At 67.1% G+C, this 14,606-nt stretch overlaps 1 protein-coding gene across 2 annotated transcripts; it reads left to right on the plus strand.

Moving 5' to 3' along the window:
- The first annotated feature begins 3,751 nt into the window (after positions 1-3,751).
- Positions 3,752-13,997, plus strand: ICOSLG (inducible T cell costimulator ligand). Of its 2 annotated transcripts, none has more exons than XM_041735168.1 (7): positions 3,752-4,336; positions 6,298-6,338; positions 7,086-7,445; positions 8,067-8,357; positions 10,489-10,651; positions 11,399-11,433; positions 12,185-13,997. In XM_041735168.1, the coding sequence occupies exons 1-7, from the start codon at positions 4,323-4,325 to the stop codon at positions 12,193-12,195; spliced, it is 915 nt and encodes a 304-aa protein (XP_041591102.1). In that variant the 5' UTR covers positions 3,752-4,322; the 3' UTR covers positions 12,196-13,997. The 2 variants fall into 2 exon arrangements, with proteins under 2 accessions (XP_041591102.1, XP_041591103.1); XM_041735169.1 differs by having other exon boundaries at positions 7,089-7,445.
- Positions 13,998-14,606: the final 609 nt, after the last annotated feature.

A 14,606-nucleotide genomic window follows, 5' to 3' on the forward strand; every position in this document is an offset into this window, starting at 1 on the left:
TGTAATGAAACCAAGGCCAGGGCGCCCGGGGGCTCCGACAGTGATGCGTCTGCCTTCGGCTCAGGTCATGACCTCAGGGTCCTGGGATCGAGCCCTGGGGCGGGCTCCCTGCTCAGGGGGGAGCCTGCTTCTCCCTCTGCCCCTCCCCCGCTCACACTCTGTCTCTGTCAAATAAAGGAATGAATGAATGAATGAATGAATGAATGAATGAATGAATAAATAAAATGTTAAAGAAACTGAGGCCCCAGGAACCCCAGAGAAGAAGGTAGGGTCGCGGTGACAGTGGCATCCAGGCACAGATAAGACCTACCCGGTAGGCCAGGTCTGGGGCAAGCTCACTGCCAGGGTGTGTGCCCGTGACAGTGCCCGTGCGGACGGGGCATGGTGACCTCCGCACGGGTGGGCTGGTCTACCCCAGGGACCCCGTGTCTGCTATCAGGCCTCACCCCAGTGGGGACCCAGAGCTGCTCAAAACAGGCTGACACTCTCCAGCTCTCAAATGCCCAGAAATGCTCCAAGTATGTAATCCCGCCCACAGACCCCAAAAGATGTCCCGTCCTAATCCCCACAGCCTGTGAGTGTCACCTTTGGCAAAAAAATGGGCTTCTTTGGCAGCCCATACAGTGACGTGAGATGGGGAGGTTGTCTGGGAGGACCCCGGGGCGCCCCACCTGTGATCACCAAGGTCCTTATCAGGGCAGCCAGAGGGAGGCCTGACCTCATGCAGGGCAGGTCAAGGTCCTGGGGACAGAGAAGCAGCTGCAAGCCCAGGGGGCCTGGAGGCACCGGGAGCAGAAGCACCCGAAGGGCCCTCACCTAGGGCCCAGGCCTGCAGCCTCCAGGACTTAGAACGTGTTTCTGGTGCTTCACGAGCCCAGAGCCCAGCTTGGTGGCGACGTGTTACGGCTCCTCCAGAAAAGGGACACACCCCCGAGGGGAAGAGACAGGCTCCAGGGACCTGGGACCCCGGGACATCCCCCGGGCGGGGGCGGCGCAGGACGCTGAGGGTGAGGCCTGGGTCTTGAGCATCCCAGGGCGACCTGTGACCTGCCCCCTGCCCCGCCTGGGCCCCCGCCCCCCCCCCAGGAGTGAGGAATACCATCCGGCTGTGCCTAGGAGGCCCCCCCGACATTGGTCCCTCCGACTCCCTGAGAGGCAAGGTCAGGGGCAAGGGGGAGAAAGGAGCGCTGGCCCGACTGCAGGGGCCTCCCCAGGGGAGTTGTTTCCACTTGTCTTCATATAACTCTGTGTGTGACCCACGCGCCACCGTGGGCGTGAAGGGTTTACGTGTGGGCTCACAAGAACCACGCGGCAACTCATGCTTTTGGGAGAAGCTGTTGTAACTACGGTGCCCTGGGCACTGGGGGGGCAGTGCAGGCACAGGGGGGTCAAGCAACTTGCCGGGGACACAGCTCCTGGGAAGACAGAGCTGGGGCTCGGAGGCGGAGCCTGGACCAGGCCGAGCCCCTGGGCTGGTCTGGGGTGGGGGAGCTCCTTCCCGAGGAACCCAGCACCCCTCAGCCCGCAGGTTAGCCCGCCTTCCTCCCCACTGCCCCCCTCTCTGTCCTCGTCCTCCCACCCGCTGAGCGCTACCCCCCAAGGCTCGGCCCCTTGGTCCAATCAGAGGTTGGCCTGGGCTCTGCGCACAGGGTGGATCCAGGAGGGCTGCAAGGTGGAGGTGCCTTGGGCGGCGACTGTCCTCACCTGTCCTCACCCGCGGGATGTGCCCGGGCTAGTCCCATCCCCAACGCATCCTACAGCCGCCGACATCCCTCCCGCTCCCAGGGACACCCCTCCCCGCAGGTGTATCCGGTCCCCTCGGCTCACCCGGGCTTCGGATGGCGCCGGTGCTCTGGTTCCGGGAACAGGAGGGGTCCTGAGGCCCCCGGCCCCCTTTGGCGTCGGCCCGCACCCTGCTCTCCCGCCAGACCCGCTTGGCCCCAGCGCCCCCGCACCCCACCCTCCGCGCCCCCCTCCCACACGGGGCCGGTCCGGCTCAAGGGGAGGGGCCACCCCAGCCCCAGCTCCAGCTCCAGTCCCAGGCTGCGCTGGGCGGGGGGTCACCCCGCCCTGCCCGGCCTCCAGCCCCCTCCTCTCCCGTTTCCACCGGAGACTGCCCGTGTGGACCCGGCCTGCGTGGGCGCGCAGTGCGGCCCGTGGGGGGTGAGGCCGGCGGTGGCGCGGTCGGGGAGCCCTCCCGGCCAGGCCCGCGCCCTACACCCGCGCCCTCCCGCGCCCTCCCCAGCAGCCCAGGCACAGGCCTGGCGGGGGACGGCCGAGGTCACCTGCCAGCTCACCTGCCAGCTCGGCCGGGCGGGGGGAGGGGCGGGGGGGCGTCTGGGCCCCGGGCCGTCCCAGGACCAGCCCTGCGGGAGGGGCGGGAGGGGCACCCTGCGCCCTCGTGGCCTCACCCACTTCACCTGTCGGGCCGTACCTGCCTGCGGTGGGGGGGGGGGTGCAAGGTGACTCACCGGGCAGCGCGGTGGGGGAAGGGAGCGCCGGGGGCCTGAAGGGGGGGCTTCGCGAGCGTGGGGGGGGCAGACACGACCTGGTTTCCACGCGCGGGCCTCTCAGAGCCCGTCATACCCACCTGCGCCGCGGCCGGAGGCCTGGACCCCACAACGGACACGGGGCGAGGCCAGCGCGGTCTCCCCGACGCCGCGGGCCTGGACCTGGACGGGACAGCGCTTGCCTGCCTCCCTCCTCCCTCCTCCCTCCTCCCCTCCTCCCCCTTCCCTTCTCCCCCTCCCTCCCTCCCCCCTCCCCTCCTCCCCCTCCCTCCTCCCCTCCTCCCCCTTCCCTTCTCCCCCTCCCTCCCTCCCCCTCCCCTCCTCCCCCTCCCTCCTCCCCTCCCTCCTCCCCTTCCCTCCTCCCCTCCCCCCTCCCCTCCCTCCTCCCCCTCCCCTCCCCCCTCCCCTCCCCTCCCTCCTCCCCCTCCCCTCCCCCCTCCCCTCCCTCCTCCCCCTCCCCTCCCCCCTCCCCTCCCCCCTCCCCTCCCTCCTCCCCCTCCCTCCTCCACCCTCCCCTCCCCTCCCCCCTCCCCTCCCTCCTCCATCCATTCGCTCCTCCGCGGGCGCAGCCGCGTCCCCGGCCTCGGAGGCCCTGACTCCCGCCCGTGGTAGGGTCGCGGGGAGGCGCACGCTCGCCCCCCCCCCCCCCCGGCAGGGAGCTCGCCGGCGAGGCGGGGTCCTGGGAGCGCCCCTCCGGCCTGGAGAGCCCCCGCCCGGTGCCACGCGCCCCCGCCCCGCCGCAGCCCCCGGGCCTGGAGCGCCCAAGGCCGGCAGCCTTCCGCGGGGACCGGCCCACCCCAGCCGGCCCGAGCTTCCGCGTGCTGAGCCCCGCCTACGGCCAAGGTCGAGGGCGGGCCCGAGGGGTGGGGTCACAGGGCGGCGGGGGCGGGGGCGGGGGCCTGGGCAAGGGCTCAGCCGCCGCTGCCGGAGCGCTCAGAGCCTCGGAGGCGCACGGGCGCGGCCACAGCTGGGCTCGGGTGCTCCGTGGTCACCGCGCTCCGGGGTCCCCCGCGCTCCGGGACCCGGGGTCCCCGCGCTCCGAGGACCCCCGCGCTCCGGGTCCCGAGGTCACCGCGCTCCGAGGACCCCCGCGCTCCGGGTCCCGAGGTCACCGCGCTCCGAGGACCCCCGCGCTCCGGGTCCCCAGGTCACCGCGCTCCGAGGACCCCCGCGCTCCGGGTCCCGAGGTCACCGCGCTCCGAGGACCCCCGCGCTCCGGGTCCCGAGGTCACCGCGCTCCGAGGACCCCCGCGCTCCGGGTCCCGAGGTCACCGCGCTCCGAGGACCCCCGCGCTCCGGGTCCCCAGGTCACCGCGCTCCGAGGACCCCCGCGCTCCGGGTCCCCAGGTCACCGCGCTCCGAGGACCCCCGCGCTCCGGGTCCCCAGGTCACCGCGCTCCGAGGACCCCCGCGCTCCGGGTCCCGAGGTCACCGCGCTCCGAGGACCCCCGCGCTCCGGGTCCCCAGGTCACCGCGCTCCGAGGACCCCCGCGCTCCGGGTCCCCAGGTCACCGCGCTCCGAGGACCCCCGCGCTCCGGGTCCCCAGGTCACCGCGCTCCGAGGACCCCCGCGCTCCGGGTCCCCAGGTCACCGCGCTCCGAGGACCCCCGCGCTCCGGGTCCCGAGGTCACCGCGCTCCGAGGACCCCCGCGCTCCGGGTCCCCAGGTCACCGCGCTCCGAGGACCCCCGCGCTCCGGGTCCCCAGGTCACCGCGCTCCGAGGACCCGGGGTCACCGCGCTCCGACAGCTCCCGCCTCCGGAGGTTCCCCGCGCTCCGAGCGCTCCCGAAACTCGAGGTCCCGCCCCCACCATGTGGCTGAGGCGGTGAGTGTGCGGTTTCGGGGAGGAGTCGCTGCGGGAGCAGGGTTGTCACCGGTCACCGGGTGACGCAGCGGAATCCGTGGGACCGTCGGCCCCTGGGAGGCAGGCGCCCGGAGCCCCTACCTGCAGGGGGTGGCATCCGCGGGGGTGGGGGGTGGGGGCGCTCATGGGAGACCTGTGGCCGCGCGTGGGTGTACTTGGAGGCAGGTCCCCGCGGAGGAAGGCGGGAGGGCACCCTGGGCGACCAGCACAGAGGCGGGGGTGACTCTCCAAGGCCAGCTGCTGCCCACTGCTGGGTGCCGCACCCTCCCACGCACCTGGGATCCTCCGCCTTCACGGCCTACAGGGAGGGAGGGTGGAGCTGGCTCAAGCGGCCCCAAGCGGGAAGGCGCCAGCAGCGAGGTGGGGTGACTGCTCTGCCCCCAGCTTTTTGCCGAATGCCCCCTTCAGGTCGTGTTGTGGGGTCCACAGCCTGTGCCCCCTTTGATAAGCTGGTGTGTCTGTGACACCCAGGTCCTGCCACCAGGGTCTCCCCAGCTATAAATGTTGGTCCTCAGATGCCACAGCCACGCATACCCCAGAGCCTGGGGGGTTGGCCTGGGGGCCAGGAGGGCCCAGGAAGAGGGTGCAGGGAGCACCCCGAGAAAAGGCAAACCTGTTTCCCTGGCCAGAGCCCAGAGCCTGTGTTCATGCCCCCAGGAGCCCACAGATAACCCCAGGAGGCCCATGACTCTCGCAGGCGAATGTTCCCTGGGTCCTCAGCACAGAACGGGGTGGGGGGGTCTGATGGGCACCAGGAGGCCAATGGGGGGTCACCCAGGGGTTCTCACAGTTTTGTGGTTTACAAGGCTGCTCCAGCTCCGGGTAAGGGGCTGGGGGTGGCGGCTGTCATCCCTGCAAGCCAGAGTGGTGGCCCCTGTAGGTACAGAGAGAGGACAGGCGTGCCTGCAGGCTGGGACTTCTGAATGGGGGGGCGGGGGGGGGTTGGTGGCCCAGGGTCTGGCTTGGCAGGCCTGCAGCACATGCCTGAATGTACTGGGCACTCGGATGGCAGCCGGTGGGGGCCGGCAGGGGTTCCGGTGGATCAGAACTCGCAGGATGCTGGGAGGCCCGCAGGACCAGGTGGCCAGGCTTAGGCTGCAGGGTGTGGGTTCTCGCAGGTCAAAGTCTGCTTCAGGGAGTCTGGGAAGTCCCCGGAGGGGGTTGCTGGCCTCTGGGGCTGAGCTGCCCACCAGCTCCAGAAGAGCCACCTGACTTGGTTGCAGAATGATCCTGTTCCTTCAGAGGGCTGTCCGCAGCCCAGCCGGCCCTGCCACTGGGCACGTGAGATCCTCTGTCTCCCAAAGCTTTTTTTTTTTTTTAAGATTTATTTGTTTATTTCAGAGAGAGAGAGAGAGAGAGCACGAGTGGGAGGGGCAGAGGCAGAGGGAGAAACCTTGGCAGACTCTCCCCTGAGCGTGGACCCAGACCCGGGGCTCCATCCACGACACGAGATCATGGCCTGAGCCGAGACCAGGAGTCGGACGCTTAAGCCACTGAGCCCCCCTGGCCCCGCTCCGTCTCCCAAAACTTAAATGTGGCTCTGACCACAGCTACCTTGAAAAGTGCATTTTTCTGGTTTCACACAAGTGCTTGGAGTCCATCCCGAGCAAAGGCCAGGCCAGCACGGGGTTGAAGGCCGTGGACTTGGGGGCGGCTCTCAGCACCCTTCGGGGTCACACGTGTCAGCCTTGTGTCTCTGGGGCCTCGCTGGGCGGGGCGCGGGGCTGCGGGGGGTGGGGGTGCTGACCCTCCCCTCGCCGAGTCCCTGTGTGGCCCGGGAACCCTCCCAACCACGACAGGTGGAGGCGGTGGGTGTATTCACATTCCTCTGTGGACACCACCGCTCCTGCCCATGAGGAGAGGCCTGTGGCCTTGTTTGGAAGAAGCAGGACTCACCTGCCTTTCTGGTTGTTTCTTTCCAGTCCCGGAGTGCTCCTGCTGCTGCTCGGCGCCCTGCAAGCCAGTAAGTTCAGGGGTGGGGGCTCCGGCGGGCTGAGCGCTGAGGCTGCGCATGCGGGCGTCAGCAGGGTCCCCACCACTGCCCTTCCTGCTCTTCCGGGGGGGCCCCTTGGAGGAAGGGGAGCCAGGGCTCCCCGTTTCTCCTGACGCCTTGGCTGAAGTCAGCCCTGGGGCACCTCTAAAGCCGCCACCTGCAGAAGAGCAGGGATTGGGCAGCGCAGCGCAGCGGGAGGCCCCGCCAAGCCTTCCAGCCCCGAGGCCGAGGGCAGCGCAGCAGTCGGTGGTCGTGGCAGTAAAACCGCTCTGGACACAGCCACTCGGCCTTCCTGACGCCGTGCGAGCAGCATTCTCATGCCGTGGCTGAGAAACTGTTTTCTTTTAAACATTCAAAGAAAGAAAGAAAGAAACCCACTTTTTATTTTGAATTAATTGTAAATACCCAAAAAAGTAGCCGAAACAGGGCCGAGCAGTCCTGGGTGCCCACCTGTTCCCCCACTTCTCCCGAAGCTCGCCCCTCGTACAGGGATCGAGGTCCACGTTGGGCGGTACGGGGCTCACCAACAACGTCTGCATCTTAGACACGCTGTTGCGTTCCCGCGCCTCTGCTTACAATTCATTTCATTTCTGCTGAAATGAGTCAGAAGTGGCATTTGAGTCTTGCCACCAAAAAGGCGTCCCTCCCCGCGGTAGGGCAACTTTGCAGGCTGGGAATCAACTGCAAAATATCCATTTTGTGCTTTTCGAATCACAGCAGACACTCAAGAGCAAGAAGTCAAAGCGCTCGTGGGCAGCAGCGTCGAGCTCCGCTGCGTTTTCCCCGAAAGACACACGTTCGATTTAAACGACCTTTATGTGTACTGGCAAATCAGCGTCGTGGGCCAGCCGAAGACCGTGACTTACTACCTGTCCGGGAACAGCTCCACCGGCCAGGAGGACGACCGCTACAGGGACAGGGCCCGGCTGTCGCCCGAGAGCATGCAGCGGGGCGACTTCTCTCTGCACCTGTACAACATCACCCCCTACGACGAACAGAAGTTCAACTGCCTGGTGTTTAGGAAGTCCTTGGAGCTAAAAAAGATTTTGGATGTGGAGGTGACGCTGCACGTCGCAGGTAAGAGCACGGCCGCGGACGGGACCCTCCCCACCCCAACCCTGCAGGCCAGACCTAGGATTAACAAGGCCCATTTCCGAGCTCCTTCCCCGGTTTCTTCCCCAAAGAACCTCCTGATCTCGACGGGGTGTGAGGCGCAGCTGGCCGGAGACTCCTCCAACTCCTAGGAAGGTTTCTATAGCCTGGGTTGACCTGGTCTCACAGGAGACCTGCTCGTCTTGCTGTGTTTGCCTTAAATTCCCCCAAATCAACTCCAACTGCATGTTCTAAATGAAATCAGGAGAAAGTGCTGTAAAGCACCAAGTGAGATCAGAATTTAGGAGGAGGAGGATTTCAGGCGACCAAGGACCTCAGTGCAGCGGAGACGCGGGCTGCGAGCTTTCCGTGTCACCAGGCTCGCACAGGCCCACCTGCTTGGGTCGCGGGGCGGGTGCCAGGCTCAGCAGCCCTGCTCCGGGGGGCGGTGGGGGGTGCCCCCGGCCACAGCCCTGGTCCCGCCTCGCCACCGCGGTCAGCGGCCTGATGGGGCCTCCTCCCCCTCACGGGGCCCCTGACGCGTGTGCCCGTCGTTTCTGACCTTCCGGCACCGGCGCCCTCACCACCTGTCTCCCCTCCCCGCAGCGAACTACAGCATGCCCGTGGTCAGCGCCCCAAGCGGCCCGTCCGAGGACCGGGAGCTCACCTTCACCTGCACGTCTGTGAACGGCTACCCGCGGCCCAACGTGTACTGGATCAACAAGACGGACAACAGCGTGCTGGACGGGGGCCTGCAGAACCACACGGTCTCGGTGAACGCCCAGGGCTTGTACGACGTGGTCAGCGTCCTGCGGGTCCCCTGGGCCCCCAGCATCAACGTCGGCTGCTGCATAGAGAATGTACTTTTGCACCAAAACCTGACCAACAGACCGGCAGGTACGGTGCCCCCGGGGTCTGCACGCGGAGGCCGCCCCAAGGCCGTGGGCCTGTGGTGACTCGGGCGACTCTCTGAGGCCGAGGCCCCTGCAGGGTGACTTGGCAGTGGCTTCCGAAAAGCTGGCTGGAAGGCGGAGGGGGTGACAGGCAGCCCTCGGAGACGCGGCGCACCAGGGCTGCTGAGGGCAGGCACGGGGCTGGGCGCTCAGCACACGCTGCTTGCGTTTGAGTTTCACTCTCAGCCTCCGCTTTGTGGACCTGTTTTGCAGATGAGGCACTGAGGCCTGGAAGGCTGTGTAGGAGCGGGCAGTGGGGGCCTCGGGGGTGAGGGTCCCGCCTGCACAGTCCTTGAGCTTGTGCCTGTCACAGGGCCAGAGCCCCCACACGAGGGAGGGTTCCAGCGGCTGGCACCGGGGTGGCTGCTGGTCGGGGCTTCCCTGCGGGAGGGCAGCTGGCAGGTGACTCCTTTACAGGGGCCACGGGCTCTCAGTCTGTGTGTCCTCGTCACTAGGGACATCTTCCTGGAGCGGGGGGCGGCCCCTGTCACTAGCATTGAGACGACAGTTCCCAGGGGGTTCAGGGGGAGAGAGCTCCAGGGTGGGGTCGGCTGCCTGCTGCAGGGATGGCCCTACCCCATCCCCCGTAACCCGCGGGGCCCTGAGCACAACAGACAAATGCAGGCACCTCATTCTGGAATCACGAGAATTCACGCTGGCAGCCGCAGAGCTCATCACCAAGCATGAGCCCTGTGGGTGTGGGCCCATGAGCCCGCGTGGGTCGCACACCCTGAGGCTGGCCCAGACCCCAAGGAACTCCTGCAGGGCCCCCATCTGCCTTTCTGAAATCCGGGCATGGCCTTGTGACTCAGGGGTCACGGTGTCTGAGCCCAAACAGACCAGGACCAGGGCTGTACCAAGAAGCCCGCTTCTGAGCCCGGCCTCTCGGCCAGCGTCCCCCCCCCGGCAGAGCAGCCCAGGCAGCAGGCGGAACCAGGAGGTTCTCTGAGGGCACTGGTGTCAGCCCACACCCCGTGGATTAGCATCTATGGGCCGTCCGGGCACCAGGACACGTTTAAACGCTTCCGGATGATTCTAACGTACATTCAAGGCCGAGCCGCAGAGGGATTTCTCCAGGTTGGGAGAAACACGGGGCGTTGGTAACGAGCTTCCCAGGGGTGCTGTTGCTTGTCTGCCCCTGGGCACCGCCTTCCGGGGGCTAAGCCACGGCTCGGGGGACAGGAGGACTTAGCACCCACCCACCCCCGTGCACGGCCGCTGCAGCCGCCGTGGAGGACAGTCGGGCCGTTCCTCGCAAGGTTTCCGCGCACCCAGAAATGCCACGCTCAGGTGTTGGCTCCGCAGGACTGGAAACGAGCCTCACGGCCTCGTCCGTGAACAGGCACAGCGGCCTCGTTCACGCGAACCAAGTGGCAAATGAATTACCACGTCCATCCACGCGGGGGGATTTTAGCCACGGAAGGGGACGAAGCACTGCCACATGGGTGGGCCTTGAGGACATCCTGGGCAGTGGGAGCCGCGCTGCGATCCCGTGTCCACGCGGCGTCCAGGGGAGGCAGATCCACAGACAGGCAGGGGGCCCGGAGGGCAGGGACTGTCCACGGGGACGGGGTGCCCCTCTGGAGCCCAGAATAGGCTCTGGGACCAGACAGTGACGATGGCCATGCCACCCTGTGGACATTCGAAATGCTGCTGAATTGGTCACTTGGAAATGGCAACGTGGACGCTATGTGGACGTTATTTGAATTTCACCTTGGTTTTCTTTCTTTCTTTTTTTTATTTAAGCCAGCGATAAAGCTAAAAAAAAAAAAATCACATTAAATCACATTTAAAAATTTATAAAAGCCAGGAGGCCTCTGTGCTTCCCGCCATGCCCTGCCCAGGTGCGGGCGCTGCAGAGGTGGGGCCGAGGGCGGCTCGGGGGCGCGGGCGCTGTGTGTGCAGGACGGCCGCCTGCCTGGAGGAGGTGAAGGCTCCGCTGAGGGACAGGACCCCTTCCTCCAGCAGCCTCCGGTTTTAGACATCACAAAGCAGTGCCGGGAAGTTCTGTGGCGGAGGCCCCTCCTTTCCTCTGCACCCCGTTAAGTCTTCGGTCGCTTTCTTCTTTCTCATAGAACCGATCCCTGGAACCGAGCCCGGCAACACGGGGAGCCACAGGGACGTCCACAGGAGGGATCACGGGGCGGTGCTGAGCGCCGTGGCCGTGCTGCTCGTGCTCGTGCTCGGGGCCGTGGGCTGTGTGTGCAGGAGCAGGTGCCCCCGCGCGGACCCGTGCAGGTAGGGGGCCAGCGCCGGTCGCCGCGGCGCTCCATTTCCGTGGTTGGCGGGAGCGGTTTCCCTTTTCGGGCGTTGAAAAGCTCTGCGAGCTGTGGCTTTCCCCGCGAGGTGCGGCTTTAGTCGCGCCAGCGTCCGTGAGTGCTCGCGGCTCCTCCAGCTTCTCGGCTGCGGGGCCAGGCCACAGTCGGGCTCTAGGGAAGCCGAGCTGCCTTGGGCCCCCAGTTGTGGCCAAGCTCAAGGGCAGATCTAGACAGTCTGGGTGCCGCCGACCCTCTAAAATCCAAGCGGCGGAGCTCAGAGGAGCCCAGGACCTGAGCAGGGTCACACCCCCGGGGTCACCAAGGCAGGCCCTGGGGCCCCAGGCCGGCCTGCTGGTGGAGGCTGGCCGGCATCCCCTGAGGTAACTGGCGAAGTTGGGGACCTTCCTGGCCTTTGGGAGGCTGGGGCCAGGGCGTGCTGGTCAAGGGACTGGCCGTTAGCTCCCGGCGGAGGCCCCCCACAGGGTCCCACGTGCCGCCCTGCAGCTCATCCCCAGAACACTCCCGGCCCGCTGCCCCGCTGCCCATCCCGCCAGCCCCGGGAGGCGCCAGGGCCCACCTCCGACGGCGCAGCTCCCTGAGCGCGGGCGGCCCGCGGGGCCCTCCTGTGGGGTCCGTGCTGCCCCAGCTCCCGGAGCCCCGGGGCGTTGGAGCAGCGCCTCCCCTCCGTCTGCCGCCCACCCTGAGCGTGTCTGCTTCATCCCTGCAGGTGGCGGGCTGCCAGGCCGGAGCGGGCCCTCTTCGGTGAGTCGCGGGGAGCGGGGCACAGGGCGCTGGCTTCCGGGCGGCTGCCGTGGGCCCGCGCTAACTTGACGGACGGGGGATGGACGTTTCCGTTTTCGGAGACACAGTGGAGCCCTAGGGAAGGCGCTTCCCGGTTGTCCCCTTGGGATGTAATCCGATGCTCATGTACACTTGCTGACGTCGGGTCACAGAACATTCCAGGCACACAGGGCAGCAGAGAGCCTGGGATGACGCACCCCAGGCACGTCCCCCAAACTGCACTGTCTCCCCAAGTCCCCCCCCCCGGGCCCCCTCCCCACGGGGGGCTCTAGTGGGTGCAGACCCTGCGCCCTTTGTCAGAGGACAGTCACCCGGTGTCCCCTGGTAAGGGCAGGCACCCCACTGTCCCGGGGGCAAAGGTCGATGTGATTCCCACCCGTTTGGGGGATGCAGCCGCACATGGAGCGTCCATTCCCCACATGGCAGGTGCCTCGGGGGGCAGGGGGCAAAGGGCCCGTCGTCGGCCAGCCTGCACCTGACACCAGAGGGGGTGGCCGCCCCGCTAGCCCATCTGCCCACCCACGCAGCGGGCGTCCCGAGGACGCTGGACGGCAGTGCCCACCACAAGGGCCCCACTGTTTCCCGGGGCAAGCTGGGTCCCAGCGGCTGGCTTTGTTCCCGCCATCCTAAGTCCCGAGACAAGCAACCCGTCTGCCTCCCGAACGGAAGGAAGCAGGCACTGTGTTCCGTGACACCCCCTTCTCTTTCCAAGACTGCGTTTGACGAGAACTCGCCGCCTGGGACGCGGACAGGGCTTCTGCGAGATGCCACCAGGAGGGACAGCGGACGGCAGCTTGAGAATTGACCCAGGCAAGCCTGGTGGCCAAGGGGGACCAGCTGCCCCCGTCGGCGCCGTTAACAAGGGAGCTTCGTGGCCGTGGCACCTCTCCGACCTGGAAGGGACGTGCAGGACCGAGCCGGACGCCAGAGCGAGTGTCCCGGCTGCTGCCCCCATCTGGGATGAGGACCTTCCGACAGGCTCGGTGACTCCAGAACATGCAGCCCCCACGGGAGCGGGCTCCCCACCCCGGGGCTTCGTGGTGGCTCCTGAACCCACAGCCTCCTCGATGTCAGAAACCCCCGGGGGCTCCAGGGAACGGGGTTTTCTGAGACCAGAGGAGGGTGTCTCATTTTGGGAAGAAGAGAGCGGGTGCCTGGTCTCTTCCTCGCCTTCACTGCTGGGCGAAGGTCACCCAAGGGTGTCTGTGGGACACGTAGATGCGGGGGCCCCACCCTGCCTGCACCCCAGGATGCAGGACCTGTGTGTCTGCGCGCGTGTGTGTCCAGAACGCAGGACGCAGTCAACGCTGCCAAGCCCCTCCCCGAAGGACGCCTGGGAGCCTGGGAGCCTCTGACATCTTCACTGGGAAGAGAGCCCGACCTTGCTCTGGTCAGAAGCTGGGTTTCCCTCCCTAAAGACACACGGGGCGTTCTGGCGAAGGCAGTCTGCTGCGGCGGCCGCCCTGGCAGGAGCAGCGGCCTCCGGGGGACACCCGGGGACAAAGCAGAAAGTCAGAAACTCGCTCAGGTGGGATGGGGAACGCGGGCTTCACCAGGTGGCCGGCAAGGGCCCTCGGGGCACCACGTCACGCGCGGCGGGGCCTTGTCCCGGCAGAGGGGCAAGCCGCTCAGCATGTGGCGCTAACTCCATGCCACCCCCTGCACCCGTCACCACCGGGGCCCCAGAACCTGCACAGTCACCAAGAAGCCTCCAACGTCAACTCCAGGCTCCTCGGAGCGCCCCCGGGCCCGGCAGGCCGACGGGCGGTGGGCAGCACCCAGGGCCACGGCCCTGATGGTTCCCCCGAATGAATGTAGCAGCTAATGTCTCCAGAAGGTTCTGCAAAAGAGGCCGACAGGTAACGCAGGTGTGCACAGCCCCTGGGAAATGCAGCCTGTCGCCCTGCCCGCGGTCACTCGGCACGGATGGGCGGGCATAAGAGGCCTGCACGCCCCAGACCGCGACGAACCCCGGCACCGGGCTCGGTGGTGAAGCTGAGCCCAAGCCTTATTACAAAAAAGGATCCATTGTGTATTTTTGTACCCAGAACGCCTCGCCCGGCTCTGGCACGAGAGTGGTGAGGACGGCACCCGGACTTCACGTGAAGCATTAGAAGGGCACGTCCCTGCAGAGGGACAGGGAGGCCGCGGCTTCAGAGCGGGCAGCAGGTGGCTGCTGGGCTGCAGGAGGGGGCGCAGGCCTGTCTGTGGCCTCGGGCTCAGGGTCCCAACCAGCCTGCGGCCCACCTGTCCGCGGCAGACCCGCTCGCTGGGCGCCCTCCTAGGGTCTGGCTCGGGGTCTCCCCGTGAGTGGACCCCACCCTGGAGAACGCTCGCAGCCGCTCTCCCACCGCCGCCTGGACCCTCGGGGGGTGTGGGAAGACGCACGGTGGCCCCGCGCCCTCCAGCCTGGACGTCACTGCGCTTGTGCTGTGCTCTGCACAGGCCGGAGGCCCCTGTTTTCATGTGTTTCTGGAAACCTGATTTACAAGAATACAAGGTGGAAGTGGTGTCTGCGTCTAGTGGCTTCGTCGGCACTCGGGTGGCCCATCCTTACCGCGGGCCTAGGGACTTGTCCCCGGGGGGCACTGGGCGAGGTCCGGTGGCATCTTTGGTCGTCACACTAGGGGTCGGCACTGGCCTCCCACGGGCAGGGCACACAGGCAGCCCCCCGAGAGGCAGCGGAGCGAGAGTGGGAATCCCTGCCCTCCCGTCATCTTCCCATGGGAGGCAGGGTGGTGGGGCCCGGGCTCCTGGCCTCCTGTCCCCTTCCACGCAGGGCTCCCCGGAGCTGCTCGGGGGGCCGGGCCCAGGCGGGCTCTGGGCGGTGCTGAAGCTCCCCCAGCCCACATGTGGCCCTTACCCCGCCCCCCATTCCCAGCCTTCCAGAAACAAGGCAGCGGGCCTGAGGGATCTGAGGTCATTCTGTCCTTAGAGACTGACCCTTAGACCCCCCAACACCCGAGGGCGTGAGAACCCCCCCCCCCCCCCGCCTGGCCACTCCTGAGCTCTCTAGCCCCCATGCAGGGCCCAGGGGCTTTAATGTCAAAGAATCTGGGGCCTCCTATGTGGTCAGCGCGCCTTCAGGGGCCAGGAGCTGAGCCCTGGGGACCGGGGAGCGCAGTCCCCGTTCC

The sequence above is a fragment of the Vulpes lagopus genome, chromosome 20 (genome assembly GCF_018345385.1).
Source record: "Vulpes lagopus strain Blue_001 chromosome 20, ASM1834538v1, whole genome shotgun sequence".
Classification (NCBI taxonomy): domain Eukaryota; kingdom Metazoa; phylum Chordata; class Mammalia; order Carnivora; family Canidae; genus Vulpes; species Vulpes lagopus.

Bases quoted from the DNA above. Each gene is read 5' to 3' on its own strand.
- ICOSLG (XM_041735168.1), top strand. The intron at 6,339-7,085 runs GTAAGTTCAGGG...TTCGAATCACAG, and splicing joins GCTCGGCGCCCTGCAAGCCA to CAGACACTCAAGAGCAAGAA. The intron at 8,358-10,488 runs GTACGGTGCCCC...TCTTTCTCATAG, and splicing joins CCTGACCAACAGACCGGCAG to AACCGATCCCTGGAACCGAG.